Below are 20,713 nucleotides of genomic sequence, written 5' to 3' on the forward strand. Positions count from 1 at the left end.
AGAGACGGATTTTTCATATAATCTACTTCCTTCCCCTCAATTTCATCAAAAGCCATAAATAACTGAATATAATTCCCTTAAGAATTTTCTCACTGGAGTCACTGAGAGGTGAGTCCAAGAAAAGCAATATGGTCAATTGTGTTTATTACTGTAAGAGTTTGGGCTATTGAAACTTAGTATTAAAGAGATTATTTATTATATTATCTGGAGCTGGTTTTAATAGTTTCCCAAGATGATTCCTTAAAGGTTGAGCTAATGGTGGCCTGCAGAGAACGGCGTGGACATGGCAGAGCTTTCTGGTTTATTCCATGCTATTATTAGAAAGGGACATGCTACTTCCCACCCATGTGAATGCTAGCAATATTTAGAGCTCCAGGGGTCAGGACATGCTGGGACATCCCCTGAACATACACGACAAGCTGCTGTGTCTCACATTTCCTCCACTAAAGAGGAAGCATCGAAGTTGAGGATTCATTTTGGATTTTTGGACATAAAAAGCTTGGGAACACTGCTTCATCATCAGGTGACTCTGGAGCCTGCCAGTTTGAGTGGAATCCAGAGCACAAGTACTCTGCAGCAGGTCCAGGCTGTGGTTCAGGCAGTTCTGTGTCCAGGACCATATGACCTGGTCATTCCGATGCTGCTGGAACCATCTTTGGTGGCCAGGGAGCCAAACGGAGTCCCCGACGAGGCCCTTTATGACCACCACAGCGCCCGTGTCCAGGACCTGAAGCACGGTGATGTTCTCCTAGCCGCTCTGTTCAAGAAATAGCTCCTAGAGGGCTACCGGGGCCTCGCCGGGGCGGAGCACCTCCCCGGAGGAAACTGAGAGCCCAACCCGAGATGTCCACCGCCCTGTCATCAGTGTCTCGAGGCATAAGGTGGGCCAACATGGCAGAAAACCATCATGGGATCAGAATTCCAGGGTACCTACCTTACTTCACTGATGTCTCTCCTTCAACCCAGACCTGTGGTCCGGTGGAGGGGGTTCCATATGGGCAACTCACAGAGGACGGGACTAACACATTTTTTTACTGCCAGCAGGGGGTGCCCTCTCTGTCGATACTAGCTGGAAATGGACTGGTGCTGTGTCAGGGCCCCAACCAGGGTTGAGGGGAATCACCCAGGAGCAGAGCAGCAAGCAGGACACCTGGGTGACCTAGCTAATGGAGGGCGGTGTGAGCTGAGGTAGATGTTCACATACCCGGGCAGGGGAGCATGGCTGGGCTAGTTGGTCAGAGGACCGAAAAGAATAATGCTGGAAGGTTGATTGCTGGGGACTGGGGAATAGGTGTCTACACGGTCCAGCAGGCATAGATTTAAAGCTGGTAGATCCACATTTGAACACCCACCAGGAAGACCATTGGTCAGGGAGGTGACGATCAGGTGCATGGATGGCCAGCACTGTCCGTCAGCCTGGTTCCTCGGCCACCACTTGCTTGCCCGGTGGACCACAAAACCAGCAGGGATGGGACTGTCTCTGGGTCCAACAACATGGGATCCCTCGTGTTCAGGACAGTATAGTCGTTGCTAATGTTGAATGTCCAGACGGCCAGTGGCTGACTGACCCTGAGTCTGTGACGCGGCTCCATTCCTCGGGCCGGCACGGTGACTCCCCACCTGCCACTGCTTCCTACCCGTCTCCTCCTTTCTCACCACTTTAGGATTGCGTGACCCACAAACACAGGTGATCAGTCTTGCCCCAGGATCTGTTTCCTTGCGAACTGGAGCTATTACAGGAAAGCAGAGGCCCCAAGTGTTCAGAAGGAACCGCAAACAGATGTGTTACTGGTTAGGATGTCTGGGGGCAGAGCCCAGCCTGATTTTAGATGCTGGGAAGGCCATTTGCTTTTCTCAGTTTCTCTACTACTTCCTGACAGAAGCCTGAAAGTCTGGAAGAAAGTAAAAAGGCTTCCACCCCCCATTTGGAGACAAGACCAAAAACGCCCCTCCCCTAGGGAGAGTAACCGCAGCGCCCCCGCTCACACTAGAGTGTGGATGGTAGGATCAGCTTTGTCTCCCAAGGCAGAGGAAGGGACCGTGGGAAGCAAGGGGTCTCTGGGTGCCTAAACAGAGGGTGAGGGAGTGCCATGGAGGGGAGATTACCTATAAGGAAACCAGGGAGCCAGGCAGGGCTGATTCCAGATTGGGTCCTGCGGATCATAGCTGTGTGGGCTTGTAGGAGTCATTTACCTTTAAAATGGGAGGACTGGATGAAGTGATCTCTGTGGGTTCCTAAGAACTCTCCACCAGGAAAGAAAAAGATACAAGTGGCTCCTTCGTCCAAGCCCACGTACCCCATCCTCCCTCCTTGGGAGCTCCAAAGGAAACATACGGTGACAGCACTGGCTAGTTCTTGACAGACTTGGCTTATACTAAGGGAATGTCCAGGGGCACAAGGAGACCTGTGCTGGACATGGAGCCCCTACCCTCTTGTCCTGGGAGCCATCACTGGCATTGAGGGGGCGGCCTTCAAACCGGGCATGGAGCATACGGAGTCTGATGTTGAGCGGAGGTTAGAGCTAGAAAGGTTAGAAGTGGACACAGCTGGCTGTGCTCCTTACTGGCTGGCGGACAGGGGCACGCTGCCAACTCCCCAGCTCTGGGTTTTCACATCAGTGGAATTGGGATCCTCGTGACAGCCTCAGGGGATTGGTGTGAAGATGTGAGTGGAGGACGCATAGGGTAAGTGTCTGGTAAATGGAAGTTTTATTATTGTCGTCTGTTATGGTTATTACTGCTGACATCGACGTTACTGGCACGGAGCCACAACATCTGGAATTGTCCTGACAGAGCATCAGGTGGGCCATCAGCCTGATGATGGTCCTAATTGAAAGGAGATGTGACGCTCACACTCTGTTTAAATAAGAATCCGCCAAGCTCACGGTTGGCTCCACTTCTATGGGAAAAGGAGGCGTGCCCAAGACCCCTTCGGACTTCATAAAAACTCACAGATTCTGACAATTTTCAGGAAATGGAACTCATGGGGCCACACACTGTTGAGCAAGGAGAACAGAGTTATGAAATTTTTAGAGGTTAAAGCTGACTTTCCCAGGACGCAACAACAGTGCCCAAATCTGGGTGTTTTGTAAAACGCCTCGGTAAGAAATGACCTCGGCAGTTTCAAGACAAGGGATCAGGTCTGTTCTACAGCTGTGAGAGAAGGGGAGACTATTTTTCCATCTTGGTTGGGATTTTGTCCACTAGTTGTTGGAAGGGAAAACATTTCAAAGTTAAACATTGGGATCTCATAGTTTGGACTGAGAAACAGCAGGCCTGGGAAGCTTGCACCTACCACTTGGAGAGGAAAAGGGCAGGACAGGATCAACAGATTCAGGAAGGGACACCGGGCTCGTGTCTACAAGGGAAGCATGGTGATGCCCAAGGCTGTGTGGCTTCTCGGCTTCTCGAGGGCCCTCGCTTCTCCTCCAAACCTTCTGGAGCTGTCTCCTCACCTTAAAGAACCCAAGACTGACAAAATGCCAACCACCACCATCACAGGGCTTTTTGGACTGTTGAGGAAATTGGAAGCTGGCCCAGCAGCAACAACAGGTCTGGGGCTCGACAAGGGGGAATGGAGGCCACCAGGAAGAGCTTTGGGTGAACAAGGCTACAGGGACTGAGGCACCAAGGTGTCCAAGAGATAATATAGAGGCATGGTTAAAAGCCAAGCTTCCCATCTGGCTGCCCAGGTTTGAGTCCCAGCCTTTCCACTCACCAGGTGGATGATCTCAGGTCACTTCATGCCTCCGTATCTTCATCTGGGAAATAACCGTACCCACCTCTTCAATCTTGATATAGGAAGCTAATTCTTGTCATGTCTGTAGCACTGTGCTGGGGTCAGTCAAGCTCAATCAGCTTGAGCTCTTACCATCTTTCTCTCTCATCTTTCACTACCCATAGGGACCCCATCTCTAAGAAGCGAGTGTCCACCCCACATCTCTACATGACTCTAGCTCAGAGCCCCATGTTGCCATGCACTTAACACCCACCTGGTACTGACTCTTTCCCAGCTGGAGTCCACCTTTCAGACGGAGTCCTTAGGCTCTGCCCAGGCCTCTCCCTGCACAGTTCCCTTGGGCTATGGGGGGAAGCCTTTGCTTCCATGATCTTTTCTCTGCCCATAAGAGCTCCTCCGCTTTCCTGGGCCTCATCTGAGAAGCCTGGGATTTCACCAAGAAAAGCTACCACTTCTGACCTGGTGACAAAATCCAAAGGCCGGATCACTTGTCCACTGTTTTCCTAACTCTTGGGCCTTTGGTTGTGTGGCTTTTCCATCCCTTTCCAGAAGGGGAGAAAGGTAGTATGAGGACCACCTGAGGACGGTTCTGGCAGGCTTTTTTGGCATCCTTACATGCCAGCATTCGGGCCCTAAGGAACTTGAATCCTGGAGAACGCTCCTGGGGCTGGGGGGCCTCGGACGAGGAGGGCAAATCTGGCGCCGCGACAGGCTGGAGCCAGGCCCCTCAACATGACGACAGACCCTGCGTGGCCTGCCTTCCCACCCTCTCCAGGCTGCAGGGATGCTGCCGGCAGAATTATGCAACAAGGCTGATGGGAGCCATGCACACATTTTTATTGTCAGTAAGAAAACAGTAACACTTTGGTTGGTTGTATTAAAAAATGGGAAATACAAAATAGTAACCAAAAATAAAATAAAAGAATATTTAAGAGGCTGCTCTGTTAGGTGCTAGGACTTAAAAAAATGAAACAAAAATACAGCTCCTTATATCTAAGAAACCGGGTTATAAAAAGATGCGCCGAGGATGTTGGGGAGAGCACGGTGGGAGAGAACCTTCTTGCTGGCTCCTTGTGCACACAGCCCCGAATCCGGGCAGGGGCGTCTTCACCGGGCGCTTGGATCACAAGGAGTGGGGGCCAAGATCAGCCCTTGTTCCTCTTAGGGAGAGCAACCGGAATGAGGTACCCCACTTTGAGGTCTCAGTGTCCCACCATGTCTCTTTTCCTCTGGAAAGTTCTCTCGCTGGCTCTCCTTGTGCAGCCCTGGTTAGCAGCAGCTCACAGGTCCGAGGATAGGATGTCAGGGATCTGTTTGCCTTCTTCAGCGGATTTGCTGGCCAGCTTTGTGGGAGAAGAAAATAAACACACACACACACACACACACACACACACACACACACACACACACATACCCAGGATGGGATTCTCATGAGCACCAAAGCAGGGCTTCCCCGTCCCAGTTGCAAGGCTCCCTACCCAAAGCCTCGTGAGTGCAGGATAGCATGACCCTGACTTTGGACAGAGAGGGGGCACCCCACCGCGGTTCGAGCACAGCCTCTGCGGCCCTGTGCACTGTGGAAACCTGGGCCAGTCGCTCCCTAACTCTGTGAGCCCCATCAGCTCCTCCCGGGGTCATGGCAGGTCACATGGGACAAGGTCTGGAAGGTGCTCAGCATGGTGCCTGACTCCCTGCACGCTCACAGTAAACCTGGGATTATTATAGTCGCCGGGCTCTGGTTTGTATTATCTCGAGGATCAGAAGTGTCGACGGGACTTTTTTTTTTTTTTATCTTGAGTAAAGACCGACAAGTAACAATGGGAGACGGGCCATGAAAAGTCAGGGCTTGGAAACTAACTTTTAATTAGTAGGAATCTGTAATATAAGTTGAATAGGAAAGCTTTTCCAAAAAAGAAAATTAAAAAGCCCTTTCAGCTTCCAAAGATAGCCAGCTGCTGTGGCTCTGACAGGCACACCGAAGGGCAACTTGGGCAAAGGACGGTGACTGGTCCTGAAGTCCCAGGGGCCCTGTGTCTCCCCTTGGCACGTTCTTGCAGCCCAGCTGGGGTCAGTCCTGCTCAGAGACCAGGACCCAAGAGGAGAATTGCAGTGGGGGCATCTCTGGCTAGCATCCCAACCCCTGCGGGCCTGACCATGCCTCCCCGGGAGTGTGCAAATGTGCGTGCCTGTGCATGCACACTCATGCTTGCCTTTCCCCCACCCCCATTTTCTCCTCTCTCTCTGCGTTGCTTTCTTCCCATCCCCCTCCCACGTACACTTGTCTTTCCGCCCATCTGGGTCCTCACCATCGTCTTGAAGAACTGATTTACTTTCTTCCGTTTGAGCGTCTTCTTGTCGCCGTCTGAGAGAGGGAAGAAGGTCTGGCTGAGGCGGGGGGACGAGCTGGAGTCCTCTATCCCAGGCACGCCTGCCACGGAGAGCGTGAGGGCTGCAAGGACAGTGGGGAGAGGGAGTGAGTGGGTGGGCCCAGGAGAGGCGGTGCCCAAGGGACAGGAGGGTGACGTGGGGGAGGCAGGTGGGAGACTGGCTGGGGCACAGAGACAGAAGCCAGGGAGGGCGCATCACAGTGCCAGGCAGGAGGCGGGAGGGCATGGCTGCTGCCTTGAAGGGGACTCTTGAAGCTGCCCTCCCGGGCATTGCTGGCCAAACCCCGGGCAGGGGCCTGCTGCCTGGTCCCCATCAAAGTCTCATCGGGGCTTCTGAGCTAGAAACGTAGGGACCTGGGGGAAGGCCGCCTGGCTGCTGCGGCCCTGATATCCTTAGGGAAGGTGGCCTTTTGCCCCAAGGTGGGGAGTCGATGTGAGCTCACTCTTCCTTCACCTTTCTACACCAGGAGCCTGGATTTTTCATCTTCCCCAAGGCAGGGGCTGGTGGGGAGAACTGTTAGCTGTAGCTCCCAGCTCAGAGATGTGTTACAAATTAGCTACCTCTTGATACCGTTTTGACCTTGAAAGCACAGAGACAACAGTTGCAGACTTCCAGGGTATTGTGGTGGTCTGAGAGCATGACAGGGACATGACTGTGTGTCTGGCCAGATGCCACAGTTCAGGGGCTATCGTGCCTGGTACAATGAGGCAGGGGTCAAGGGCACGGTTCCAGGGACAGAGCACCTGGCCTATACTCAGCCTCTGCCCTTTCCTAGCTGATGACGTGCAGGAGACTGACATTCCCAGTGCCTCAGTTTTATCATCCACACAATGGGGCTAATGACATCATCTACTTTGTAGCTATGTGTTGGGGTAAAAATCAATGATGAAAATTCAGTATGAGGTCTGGTGGCGGTCAGCACTCAAGAGCTGTCAGGTGCCTTTGCTGAGATCTGCCTGCTGAGCTCCACAAGGGAGCTGCTGGTCTGTCCTGCTCCCCCACCCCACCCCCGTCCTCAGTGTGGAGACAGCGGCCCACCAGACACAGCGATCCAGCATGTGCCTGTCCCCGTTAGGGCTGCAGCATCCCCCTCTGCGATGTGGGAATGGCCATCCGTGTGCTGCTGCCCTCCTCACTGGACAGTGAAGGAGTGGTGGTGGAAATAGGTAGCATCTATGAATCAAACACTCTACAGCTAGAAGATGTGGTGGCAATTTCTGCAATTCCAGAAGAGGGTTCCAGGTCAAAAAAGGAAACAGAGGGCTTCTGGCCAGTGGGGAGGCCAGGCTAATGGAGAATGCAGGGCTGCCTGGTGTGACAAGTGGATTCCTAGCCACTCCTAAGGACCAGAGGAGCCACAGGTCTCCAGCCTAGCCCCAGGTGGGGCTTACAGGTCAGCTTCCCCTACAGAATGGGGGGCAGGGTGGTGAGAGCTCAGAGAGCAGGGAGCTTCTGAGCAGAGCCTCTTGCCCCCGAGATGCCCGGCCCCTTTGCTTTATGGCTACAGTACCCACCCACTCTCCACCCCCCAGGCCGGTGGCCCTGTTATTCCTCTACCTTCTAGTGCTGCCGGTGGCAGGGAGCATACCTGGGATGGTGGGCATGGACTGACTGGCAAAACTCATCTGAGAGAGGATGGATGCCCTGGGGGGAATGGCCGCATGCTCCGAGAGGTTGGTGTCACTCATGAACTCGTGCTTCCTGGAAAGCTGAAGAAATACACCACACACATGCAGACACACACACACACACACACACACACACACACACCACAGAGGCTTAGCATTAGGCAGCTCCTGGCCTTGCAAAATCAGTGATAATGGCTTGGCAAGGCTACTGTGTATCTAGTTTTAAGTTGACTTACTCTGTTTTCTAACATTCCATGCCAGCCTGCCATGTACAGTTGCACAGGTTGCATATTATGTTACTCTAAGAGTTGGGAGAATTCATTTTAGACAATCATGTGAATGATAACCTAGAATTATAAAACATGGGGACTTATTTCCACTTTTGTGCCCTGGCGAGAGTAGCCTCCGAGGTCTACTGGGAATTATGTGCAGAATCTTTTCCTTACTGGAAGGCATCTTAGCAGGACCCTTGCCCTTTCATCTGGCACCCCTCCCTTGCCAGTATAGTTAATCCCTCTCCCCTTCCAAGCCTCTAAGAATGCCTTCAACAACTTCTCTTTCAAGGGAAACTAAGATTTGAACCCAATGACACCAAGTTTCACTATTAAATAGTTATTAGTTATAGGACAAAATCTCTCAAGGTCAGGGCAGGGAGAGTCCATCTCTGCATCTGTAGCTGGGTTCTTGGTTCACTGGAGGAGCCCAGCAGGGTCTGAGATGTCAGAGGTTGGAATGGTCCTTGGGTGAGGGAGACAGGGCAGAGATGTAGAAACAGCAGCCCAATACTGGGTGGACTACTTCTCTCCGTCTGGGTGCCCCAGGCAGCTTCTCGCATTTGCCACGTGGTGGGAAAGGCATGTGCAGGCTTAACAGCTGGGGTTCAAACCCTGGCTCCGTAATGTCAGGCTGGGTAGACACCTGCAGCACTTTGCCTCCCTGCTCCTCAGACACTCCTGCATCACCTGCCTTGCTGCAAGCACGAGGCTTGAATGGGACCCTGTCTGGGGGCCCTGGATAACATGTGAGCAGCAGAGTTGCACTAAAGCTGTTAGAGGCAGCCTGCGGGGACCTGCTCACCCGCTTCAGGTCCGACTCGGCCGCAGCCTTCTCATCTGCAAACACCACGCTGCTCCTCTTGGCCCTCTTCTTGGACCGCCGTAGCTTGACTTCCGGCAGAGTGCTCCCCACGGAGATCATCTCCACCGGCTCCGCTTTTGGAGTCTTCAGAGTTGCTAATTCCAGGTCAAAGCTGAAGGGCAAAGGGGCGGCAGTAGGAACTGCAGTTAGAGCTTCATGGGGACCGCCTCACAGGGACCCAGGCTGGCTGAGTTGTCCCTATAGGGTTCAGCAGCAGATCCGCTAACCTGGCAGAGTTCGGGGAACTGCTTGCTTAATTTGCAAACATTCAAAATACAGAGTAAAATGAAATTGGGGGATGGGAGCCTCAGCAGGAAAGACTTGCAGTGAGGAGAGACATGGCTAGGCTGTGGCTCTGGATTCAAGTCCAGCGCTGTCCCTTTTACTGAAGGCCTGGGGCAAATCACTCAGCCTCCCTGAGCCATTCTCTCCTTCCAGTAAGTGCAGGTGTCTGTAGGACCTTGTGGGGCAACCGGAGGTGAGGCTGGAGAGTCCTCGACTCACATTACCATGTCCATAGAGGAGTGGAGTTGAGCCAGGTGGAGCGGAAGACCCCAGGATGGTGGGAGGGGAGAGGCTTTTCATGAGGTGAAGGAGCACCTTCATCCCCTGCAGAGGGATGGGTGAGTGCAGGAGGGGCAGCTCTGCAGGGAGTTTGGGGGGCGGCGCCCAGCAGAGATAAGAGGTGAGACTGAATAGGCTGGGGTAGGAGCTCCAGCAGAGATGGCCAGGCTGGGAGGACACCAGCTGTGGCCAAGTCCTGCCAGGGCTCGGAAAAGCTGCCTTGGGCGTGGGCCTCCAGTGACCCCCTCTCAGTGGCACTAAGGACAGCGGCGTCACAGCGTGCCTGTGGGGGTTTTAGTGAGGCACCAGCTAGGGAAAGGCTCGGAAGCAGGAGGGTAGGGAAGTAGTAGACGGGTGGCCTCTGGGGCAGAAGGAGAAGCAGCAAGGCTTTGCTGGGGACCCAGGGGCAAGGTGGGGGGGGGGTCAGCAGTGCTGGGGGCTCCTGGGGCAGGCACTGACCTCTCAGAGGTGGTCCTGCTGGGGGTGCTGCAGTCAGAGTTCATGGAAGCCATAGAGATGATGGACATCTGCCTGTAGGAGCGCAGCATGGACCGTGGGCGGCCCACACGCCTGTCCTCAAAGTCGGGCTGCAGGTGGGGAGAGTAGGGTGGTGAGCAGCCCGCCTTGGGCTGGAGGGGCCGCTCTTGTGGCCGCAGCCTACCCCCACCTCCTCCAGCTGAGCAGGGCGGAGCTGCCGGGCAGGGCAGGGCACTGCACAAAACTCCTGGCAGGCTGAAGCCAGAAGGTGGTTGTTTTTGGAAAGAATTGGGCTGGCCTTTATTCCTTGTTTCTGGGAGCTGATCTCTTAATCCTTGCGATGTCCCCTTTGTTCTTCTTGGGGGTCTCATGATACTCATGAGAAGACTCTGGCTGGAGGCCAGGCCCAGGGACCAGCTGTGGGGTTCCTGGGTCAGGCTCTGTCCCAGCTGGTAGACGTCCCTCCTCTAGAGAAGACAAGGGGCTGGGCGGATTTCAGACATGCGGCCCAGGGGTCACCCTTCATGACGATGTAATAAAACCCCAGTAAGCACACCCCAGCTAAGGCTAGGGTGAGTGTCCTGGTGGTGGCATGGATGGTCTGGCAGGGAGGTCGTGCCCTCGGCACACGTCCACGGTGTGTTCGGGGCCCTCCCGGCTGTGTATCACTTCCTTTAGCTGGTCCCAATTTGTATTCTTTGTCATAAAACTGGGATCATAAGCATAGTGCTTTCTTGAGTTCTGTGGAATTCTGTGAACCTGAAGGGGTCAAGGGAACCCCCAAGGTTGAAACCAGTTGGTCAGACATGCAGGGGCTTGGGAACCCCACTGTCTGAAGGGAGGGCAGTCTTATGGAGGACTCTGCCCTTAACCTGTGAGATCTGACCCAATTCTGAGTAGTTAACAACAGAATTGCAGGACTCATTTCATGGAAAAACTTGGGCCAGAAGACAAGAGGCCTGGGTTTATCTCTACATTCTTTTAGGAACTCAGGACCTCAATTTTCTAATCTATTGAGTCAGAGGCTTGAGCCACATGGCCTCTATGGGACCACAGAGCCTTGATGTTTCAGGATTCTGCTTCCTGGGGAGGAGGATAAAGATGTGCCTGTGAGTACCAGGCCACTGGCCTCTTTATGTCCCAGAGCTTATTAGTGGCCCAAAGCACTAGCTTTGGAGGCAAACAGATCCAGGTGAAAGTTCTGCCTTGCACTCTCTTGCTGTGCAGCCTTTGGCAAGTTACTTAGCGCTTCTGAACCTCCCAAAAAGAAGCAAGGAGTTGAAAACCATTCCTACTTCCCAGGCATGTGGTGAAGACTTCATGGGTTGTAGATGCCAAGTGCTGAGATCAGGCTGGGCACATACCAGGTGCTTCCGCAGTCTCTAAGTGTGGAGGGCCCTCTTTGTACCTGGGCTTTGGCTAGGGGTGACCGTGTGGGACCACGTTTACAGGAAGGTTCACCTGGATCAGGTCCTCCTCCTCCAGGGGAAGTTCCTTTGCAGGGTCTCTGCCAGCTGCCATCCCCCCACCCCGCCCGCCGCCTCCACTGCACTCCACCAGTCTCACCCCCTCCCAGCCACGGGGACCACGCCTACCATTTCTCTGACACCATACTCCTTCTCCACCTTCACTTTCAGGTTCTTGAAACATTCTTCCATCCGGTCGTGGAAGGGCCGCAGATTCTCTGACACCCTTTTCTCATGGATTTTAATCCCAGCTCCCAGGAAAGGGATCTGGAGAGAAAGGGTAGACGATGAGCCGCAGGTTGGCCTCCTGGCTGTGGTCTGGGACCTGGCCCGCAAAGATCGCTGAAGTCACACTGGGCTGCTCAGAACTTGTGGAGGGCACCGGGGACTCTGAGACCTTCACACCGAGTGGGCAGCCCTGCGGAATGGGCAAGCTGCAGCCCTGAGGTTGGCTCTGGAAGGCGAGAAACCCCCTCCAGCCACCCTTGCCCCCTAGGAGGGTCAGGCCTGCACTAGAGGCTGTATGTTTAGGAAAGTCTACTGAGGGGCAGAGTGTGGGCGAGCGGGGAGGAAGCTTGGTGATGCTCACGTAAAGTTTGCGCAGGAAGCTCTGGGCAATGCAGAGGGAAAGGAGGAATGCCAGAAGCTGGCGGATAGAAGGACAGAAGGGCTGCAAGGAAAAGGGGGGACGCAGCTTCGTCTTATAACACGGCAGGTCCGGGCATCCCTGATGTGGCTGTTGGAAAAGATAGGGAAGTGTTAATACACTAAGGTACTAGCCAATAAGGAATTTTCAAAGTGATGTAAAAGCCTTGGGAAGATGGGGGCAGATGAGGGGACCAATGTGAGGGAGTTAAACTCACTCATCAACAAAGGAGGTCAGTGGGATTCTGCCTCAACGGTGGCAAGAAGCAAGAATAGCCGAGCCACAGTGGCCACCGCTAGAAGGAACGCTGACAGTGCGGCCCCAGTGGGACATAACTAGGGGTGCAAAGAATATAGATTATTTTGAGGAAAAGAAAATAAACATCTCCTTAAGGACACTACTGGCTCCTTCTTTGGGAGATAGCTCTGAAGGCACAAGGTGAATGAGAAACCGAAATCTTATCGGAACTTCACCATGTCCAGTGGATGGAGGACGGCGAGTGACCTCTCGGAGCCGAGGAGGGAGTTAGTGATAAGAAGAGGCCAATCTGCCTCTAGAAACTCATGAGGGCCTTAGCGATGGGAGGCAGCAGGTAGCCCAGATAAGTCAGGGTGACTTGAGGAGCTGAACACAGAGGGATAAGTTGAAATCCCGTGACAGGAGCAGTTAGACCTCCAGGTCTGTGTCACTTCACCCTGTGGCCAAGGGTTATATTTTCGCATTTCCCCTAGAAGAAGGAGTTTATCCTCTAGAATAATTAGAACAAGGAACCCTGGGCTTGAAGGCCCCAGGCACAATGGGGGCAGGGATGAGGGGCCAGATTGGACATGGGGGTTGAAGGGGAAGTCTGCCTCCTGACGGAAGCCCTTCACCTCCCAGGTCCCAGATTCTAGCAGCATTATTGCCAGGATTATCTTTCCTATGTTTGAAAGGTGTGTAGCTGGAGAAAGGGAATGACTCATTATACAGACATCTGTGGGTCACTCAGTTATCACATAGTGATGCCATGTAGCTGACGAAGCCACCACTCATGGACACAGAGTTTCACTGAGGTCTTTCATGCCTCTGTCTGTGAAGATCACCAAATATTGAAGGAGGTTCTCCAGTATAAAAGACAGAGATCAGAGCCAACAGATAGGAAGCAAAGCAGAGCAAAAAGGAGAAAAGAAAAAAAAAAGGGGGAAGAAGGGTAGCAGGGAGGAACCCATGAACTAACTTGGAAAAAACGGGGAGGATAAAGAGCGCCTAATAAAACAGTATTTTAAAAAGTTTAATTAATATTTAGAAACAGAAAAGATCCTCCATCCATGAAATAAGACAAAAATTTTATATAAAAAAGGGGAATAGGGACGCCTGGGTGGCTCAGTTGGTTAAGCAGCTGCCTTCGGCTCAGGTCATGATCCCAGCGTCCTGGGATCGAGTCCCACATCGGGCTCCTTGCTCGGTGGGGAGCCTGCTTCTCCCTCTGCCTCTGCCTGCCATTCTGTCTGCCTGTGCTCGCTCTCTCCCACTCTCTTTCTGACAAATAAATAAAATCTTAAATAAATAAATAAATAAATAAATAAAATAAAAAAGGGGAATAATAATAGAAATCCCACATATGAAAACTAATAGCATAGATATAGTTGGAGAATGGGTTTACAACACTAACAAAGACAGGAAATCAATTATCTAGGCATCCATCTCCAAATTTTAGTGAAAGGACAGCAAATTAAATCCAACAAGAGTAAAAGGAAGGACATAATAAATGTGAGAGTAGGTATGGATAGCAAAAGAAACAAACTTACAGCAGAGAGGATTGAGGAAGCCAAAGCTGATTCTTTGGAAAACTGTTTCTTTGCATCCAGTAGGGCCAAAGCTGCCTGACCTGGAAATTCCAGTACTATACACGTACTGAAGTGAGTAGTTATGTTCACCAAAAGACATAAACAAGAATGTTCATTGCAATTGTATTCATATTACACAAAACCTGAGAGCAACCCAAATGTCCACCAACAAGGGAATGGATAAATAAATTGTTATGTTATTGGTATGTTGTGCATTCATGTAATGGATGAGGGAAATTAAAAAAAAAAAACAGACCTCTGACATATGTGACAACCTGGTTGAATCTCAAAGGCATTGTGTTGACCAAAAGAAGCCAGACACACAATAGTCCATACTGTATAGTAATATATACGTATAATACCACTTATATGAAATTCAAGACCAGGCCAAACTAAACTGTGCTGATTGAAGTTCGGGGGTATCTACCAGACCTAGATACTCCATACTATAATCAGCTCCGTGCCTAGGTACACACCTGTCAGAAATTATGCATATGTGTGCCCCAAAGACATCTATAAAGACTTTCAGAGCAGCATTCCTTGTAATAGCCCCAAACTACAATCAACCTAAGTCTCCATCAGTAGAAAAAGAAATAAATATGTTTTGGTAGCATCACATGATCCAGCTGTACAGACCATATTATACATCAGTGAAAATGGAGGAATGATAGCTATGTACAAGATGAGTGAATTTTACAAACATAGCATTGAGCAAATAAGTTAGTCCCAAAGAATGTATACTGCATGACTTCATTTGTATTACAGGCCAAAAATAAGCAAAAGTAAACTCTGGTGTTTATGAGTGAGTGGTTAAGTGGCTAAAAACTATTTTTATTTAAAAATTTTTTTTAAAGATTTTATTTATTTATTTGACAGACAGAGATCAAAAGTAGGCGGAGAGGCAGGCAGAGAGAGAGGGAGAAGCAGACTCCCCACTGAGCAGAGAACCCAACACGAGGCTACATCCCAGGACCCTGAGACCATGACCTGAGCCGAAGGCAGAGGCTTCAACCCATTGAGCCACCCAGGTGCCCCCAAAAATCATTTTTAAAGGAGCAAGGAAATGATTACTGTGAAAGCAGGACTGTGGTCAGTCTTGGCGAAGACTAACAATCACTACAAGCGAGGCTTATAGACACAAGCGGGCTTCTGGGCTCTGCTTCATCCAGTAGGTGGTCATATGGGTGTACACTTTGTGATAAATCAACATGCTGCCTATTTTTGCTATGTGTACTTTTCTGTATGTAATATCTCAAAGCATGTTTAAAAGATGAATTCACTGTAGACATCTGTCCATGCTGATAAATATAGAGAAAAATCTTTACAAAGAAAAAAATTAAGAAGCAATCAATCTTGAGATCTGTGCAATCTTGAACACAAAGAAGTACTTGGAAAGCTTTGGCTTTTGTTGTGTTACTAGACTAGGTGCAAGAGATTCCCCTTTGAAATCCAAAGTTCTCAGGCTTTGAGAAAATCCAAAGTGTATCTGGCTTTGTGAAGCTAAGATCCAATTTAGAATTAAGCTCTAAGAGGTCGGGGAACAGGCCTAATTTTGTCCAGCACTATTTCTGTTGCTGGGCACACAGTAGGATCTCAATAAATACAAGGTACAAGAATGAATGGATAGAAGGACAAGGAAGAGCTAATTCACTGTATGTAATATTGCTATAAGGCTGCCTTCACCATGGCAGGGTACCATCTTCTGAGTGTTAAGTGCCCATGGTTAGGGGGTCTGGACTCTGAGTGGGAGGAACACGGCCCCCTTACTGGGGAAGGGGTGGCTACCAGGTCAGGAGTGGGCTTCTGTAACATGGTGGCTTGTTGGGGGCGGGGTGGGAGAGGTAAGGAAAGTGTTACAGAGAAGGTGGCCACTAGGGGCCGCTGTCTGAAGAAGCCAAGTTAATTGCTCTTAAAAGCTGTAACAGCTAATAGACACTTTCAAAGTCTCCCTTCTTTTTAATGTCCCTCCATTAGCTCCAAAACTCTGATAGAATTCTTTAAGAAGGTACAGCCTGGCACTAGCTATGCTGTGAGGCTGAGGTTCCTGCTTTGGGTGTGGTGGACACAACAGGAAAGATTAATTACCAGGTGATAAGACCCGGTAGAGGGGCCCAGGACAGTGATACTGATTGAGAATTGACACCAACAACCAAACAAATGTGTGTGGTGTGCTAGCCCTCCCTGGGGCATCTCAGAAATATCTGAGAAAGGGACCCAATCAAAGCCAGGCCTTCCTGGGGAATATCATTCTTTGAGTATTAAAGGGCATGATGACCTCGGGAAGCTGGGGATCTTGGGGAAGTTTGTGTTTCACAGGTGGCACAAGGTAAGAAGGGAGAGAAAATTCCAGACACACAAAATGCACCCAGGAAACCGTGTCTGTGCAGCACTTGCTGTTTCATTTTTAAAGCCTTGCTTTGCATAAATTGGCAGAGGCAGAGAAGGACCTGAATTAGGAATCCTTATTTTAAGAAAAGAGGCTGCACCCAATGCTTCTCATTCCCTGATTTCCCTAGAGTAACAAAAACTCCCTACCACAATAGCTTGCTTTTCTTTGCATGGTGACTGGCAAGACGGGAGGGAGGGTGGGAGGGGGAACAGGCAGCTGCAAACTGCTGCCCCCCTGCTCCATGCCTCCTTCCAGCTCCTGCGCTCTGGGGCCCACCTGGCGTTCTGGGAGCTGAGTGGTCTCTGCAGAGCAAGTTCAGGTTCAAGGACCAAGGACAGGGAGTCTTATCCTTTGAAGGCTTCTGGGGGTGGGGGGACCTGGTGGAATGTTTCTTCTCTGGGGAGTAGGAGAGAGGGGGAGAGATAAATAAAGGGAAAGACACGGAGGGAGAAGGAAGGAGGGAGAGAACACACAGAAGAGGGACCCAGAGAAAGGCAGGGAGAAGGCAGGAGGGAAGTGGAGAGAGTAGGATGTGAGGGGCAGAGGGAGGCAAAAGAGAGAGGAGGGGCAGAAGCAAGGAAGGTGTGAGAGAGAAGGAGGAAGGGACAGATGCACAGCAAGACAGAGATGGGAGGAGAGCGTGGAGGGAGAAGATGGGGTGCAGGAGAGGAGGGGTGGAGGGAAGACAAAGACAAGCAAGGTGGTAGGAAGGGCAGAGCCGTCCAAGTTTTCTGGCTTGACTTCTGCGGGGTGCGGAATGCAGGCTCTTTGACCAAAAACCCACCAAGCGAAGGCCTCAGTTATTTCCCCAAACCTGATAATCCACCCGAGCCTTATCTGCAACAAACTGGGCCAGCTTTAGGAGGTGGGGGTGGGGGCCAAATCTTCTGTTACCTGATTGGTGTGTGCCAGGCAGGGGGCCTGGCTTTCCTTTCTGTCCCACTGGGGAAAGCCACCTTTCTGAATTCCACATGCATTCAATAGGGCTGTCTAAGCAACACGCAGCAGAGCACGGCTGCCCAGCCCAGCACCTGTCCGGCACCCCAGGGTGCAGGGCCCCTAATCCCAGCCCTGGGAGATATGGATTCAGAAGAAGGGCAGAAAGCCAAGGGACAGGACAAGAGGTTACACTAGGCCATGTCAGCCTGAGACTAGCCGGCAGAGGGGAAGGGAGCAGGGAGAGGACAGGACCGAGACGGGGTGACCCAGCCCCAGTCCAGCTATGCTTTACCTGCCACGCGATCAGGTCCTTGAGGCGGCTCAGTTTTTCCTGGTCCTCTGGGTGATCCCTTGTGTACTCCTCTGTAAAAAAGGCCTAGGGAGGACAGGCAAGCATTTGGGGTTTCCTGTTCATGTGGCGTGAACCCCACAAGCAACCTCTCTGTTACTGGGAAAGGACCCCGTTGGAGGGAGCACGTGTATTTGAATGGGGCAGGGCCCTGTAGGCATGGACTTTGTTTCTTCTTCCTGGAGGCTCAGATCAGAACCCACTGGACAAGGGCCACAAATCCCAGCGAAGCTGTTCTCCAAGTCTCCGGGGAGCAGATGCATCAGCAACACTTGGGAATTTGTCAGACATGTAAATTCTTGGGTGCCACCCAGACCTACTGAATCAGAACCTCTTGGGGGAGGGGGGAGTGGAGGAAGAAGCCCTGCATGGGGTTCTGATGCTCCTTCAAGTTTCTGAGCATTGATCCAGGGAAAAGAACTCAGGAAGGCATCCCCCTGGAATGCTCCCGCTCCCCGGACCACCTCCCTTACTGTGTGTGCCCCAGGCAGCTGCTAGCTCTTCTGGACTTAGGTCCTCGATGTGTATGCCCATACACAGACTTGTGTTATCACCCCTCAAGGTGGAACAAAGCCTTACTGATGATGACTAATGGGAGATCCAAGAGGAGGTAGAAGGACTGCTTGGGTGACTGAAATGACTCTCCCTAAATTATACCACTGCATTGTATTCTTAGTTTTACATCAGCGGAGGACATAGAAAAGATAGATGGGGAATCCATTATGAGATGTATTAGAATGAGGAGTCCTTTTTCCCCTCTGTGCCATTAATGTATGGACTAGATAAAAGACAGATGAAGTCTCTTTATTCTACTTCAATGCTGGGAAAAGCTATGTCCCTCTGCTGAGAAACTGGTATTTTCCCAGCGGAAAATGTGACTTACTTAACTATTGGCTTTTCTGTTTTTGCCACAGGTACCAGGAGGCTCAACATAAAATCTGTGGCTAAAATGTGTGGGCATCTCTGGAGAGACCTTACAGCTTGGATGCCTAGATTATAACTCCCATTTTGGAGTTGATCTCCTAGACTTTCTATATGTTCACATATTCTGGGTTTCATTTCTTTCCATGTGCAGAGGTCATCTAGATCAACTGGGGAAGACATGGGGGTCACACGGGTGGCGCGTGCTTTGATGTGTGGCTCCTATACTTCTGTATAGGGGATCTGGAGTAGGATTCTGGAATAGGGGATCCTAGTGACCCCTGCTCCTTCCTGCCTCAGCAGAATGGGGCACTGAGGGTGGGAAGGAGATGAGAGAGGGAAGGGGTTTGAGGTCCCACCAAGCTGAAGTGTCCCTTCGGGGGACACACAGCCATAGTAAGGCAGTGACCTTCAGCTATATCTACCCCTTGGGCCCTCCTGCCACTGCTCTGTGGCCACGGTGGTGGTCGTGGGCGGGGGTGGCTGGTGTGTGGAAGCCCTCACCTTCTCATACTTGGCGAACCCTCCCATGACAGCGGGGTCCACGATCCCGTTCAGGAGCATGGAGAGCGGGTTAATGGGGAGGCTTTCGTCACTCTGGTACTGGTTGATCATCATCAGAATCTTCTCGTTGGCTGTGGACATGGTTTCGATGGCGTTCTCCAGAGGGCTAATTGTGGTCTGTTGAAAATAAGATCATCAGGAAGAAAGGGCCTTAGCAGGGTGCTTTAAAAACAGATATAATTATTGGTATTGATTTCATCTGGGGTTGGAATGCAAATGAGGCAATCCTCCCGAAGGGGCTGTAACAGGCTCTTGTTGTAATCAGTGAGCTCTCGGGGCTGTCTCCTGTCTAGGGAAAGGCAGGCTAACTTTCTGCTTACTGAGAACGGCATTTCCCTGGGGAGTAAGAGGCAGAAAATCTCAGGCACTTGCTGGGGTTTCAGAGGCTGGGTATGCTCCAAAGAGGGTTTTCTCTTTTCCTTCCTTCCTTCCTTCCTTCCTTCCTTCCTTCCTTCCTTCCCTCTTAGATTTTTATTTATTTATTTGACAGAGAGGCACAGAGACAGAGGAAACACAAGCACAGGGAGTGGGAGAGGGAGAAGCAGGCATCCTGGTGAGCAGGGAGCCCGAAGTGGGGCTCAATCCCAGGACCCTGGGACGTGAGCCGAACAACTCAGCCACAACTGAGTCACCAGGTGCCCCAGGGTTTTCTCTTCTTACTACCTGGGCAAAACATGCTCCATTCAGCCCCTCCTGTTGTGCAGCTACTGTGTGTGAATTATGATCTGTGTGGGCATCTGGCGATCTGATCACCAGGCCCATAGTAGGTCCTAAGGTTGGTTGTTGTATAAAATGTCACTGCTCCAAGCTGGACTCAATTTAGTTGAGAGGATCAAATGAAGCCCCTTTCCAACACCTCTCAGAAAGCAGTATAAACAGAGTGCCATAAAATGGAAACTGGCAAAATAGTGTGGTTTTCAAAAGATGGGACCCGGAACACAAAACAGAGCCAGGGATCTGCACGCTTTTTCCGTGGAAGGGCCAGATGGTAAATATTTTAGGCTCTGAGCCAAGGACACAACCTGCTATTGCAGGGAGAAAGGGGCAACAGGCAGCCTGTGAGTGAATGAGCCTAGTTGTTACAATAGAACTATTTACCCAAACAGGTGTAAGTGGGGTGCAGCTCACAAGCCAGGGTCTGTGGACCCTTAAACTGAACAAATCAAAACAATATAAATCTCAGCTCTGCTATTTTTTTCTAGCTGTGTAACCTTGGGCAAGTTTTCTAACCCTTCTGAGCCTCGGTTGACTCTAGGAAAACAAGGACAGAGGATAAGAAAACCTGCTTCAGAGAAAGGCTGGGAGCCACTGCTACTAATTCTTGTGGATGTGAGGACAGAGGCCAGCAGTTGTCCTTAAGAAGGTAAGTCTTGCTGGCAGGGCCCAGTAGAGGCTGGAGAGAAGGCTCAAGTAACTGGGGAAGACTTCTTAGAAGTAGGAACCCTACACTGTATCATCAGTGACATGAGGGTGATACTGTGCCTGTCTCACTGGGTATGTAGCAAAGATTGTTTGAGATAATATGACACTCGACTCACAGCAGAGTGCTTTAAAAGTTGGTACCTGCTAATTGTTATAACCATCACTGTGAGAAGGACAGACCAGCCTCTCCAGCCATGCTCTTGGTCATCTCTCTCTCTCTCTCTTTTTTTTTTTTAAGATTTTATTTATTTTTTTGAC

General features: G+C 51.1%; 1 protein-coding gene across 4 annotated transcripts in view; it reads right to left on the reverse strand.

Moving 5' to 3' along the window:
• Nucleotides 1-4,555: 4,555 nt before the first annotated feature.
• The window catches only part of DOCK2 (dedicator of cytokinesis 2), a 412,101-nt gene continuing 395,943 nt past the window's right edge, over nt 4,556-20,713 (reverse strand). For 2 of the 4 annotated variants that reach the window (XM_004737633.3, XM_004737634.3), the window contains 8 exons: nt 18,974-19,150; nt 17,492-17,575; nt 11,529-11,666; nt 9,916-10,043; nt 8,833-9,004; nt 7,716-7,836; nt 6,046-6,188; nt 4,556-5,082 (listed from right to left, as the gene is read on the reverse strand). In XM_004737633.3, the coding sequence (XP_004737690.1) occupies nt 5,020-5,082; nt 6,046-6,188; nt 7,716-7,836; nt 8,833-9,004; nt 9,916-10,043; nt 11,529-11,666; nt 17,492-17,575; nt 18,974-19,150 (1,026 nt within the window). In that variant the 3' untranslated portion in view covers nt 4,556-5,019. Of the gene's footprint in view, nt 5,083-6,045; nt 6,189-7,715; nt 7,837-8,832; nt 9,005-9,915; nt 10,044-11,528; nt 11,667-17,491; nt 17,576-18,973; nt 19,151-20,713 lie in introns of those variants that run through there. The other 2 variants (XR_006605414.1, XM_045075617.1) reach the window with 2 other exon arrangements.

The sequence above is a fragment of the Mustela putorius genome, unplaced genomic scaffold, assembly GCF_011764305.1.
Source record: "Mustela putorius furo isolate JIRA1106 unplaced genomic scaffold, ASM1176430v1.1 tig00000145_pilon_pilon_pilon, whole genome shotgun sequence".
Classification (NCBI taxonomy): Eukaryota; Metazoa; Chordata; class Mammalia; order Carnivora; family Mustelidae; genus Mustela; species Mustela putorius.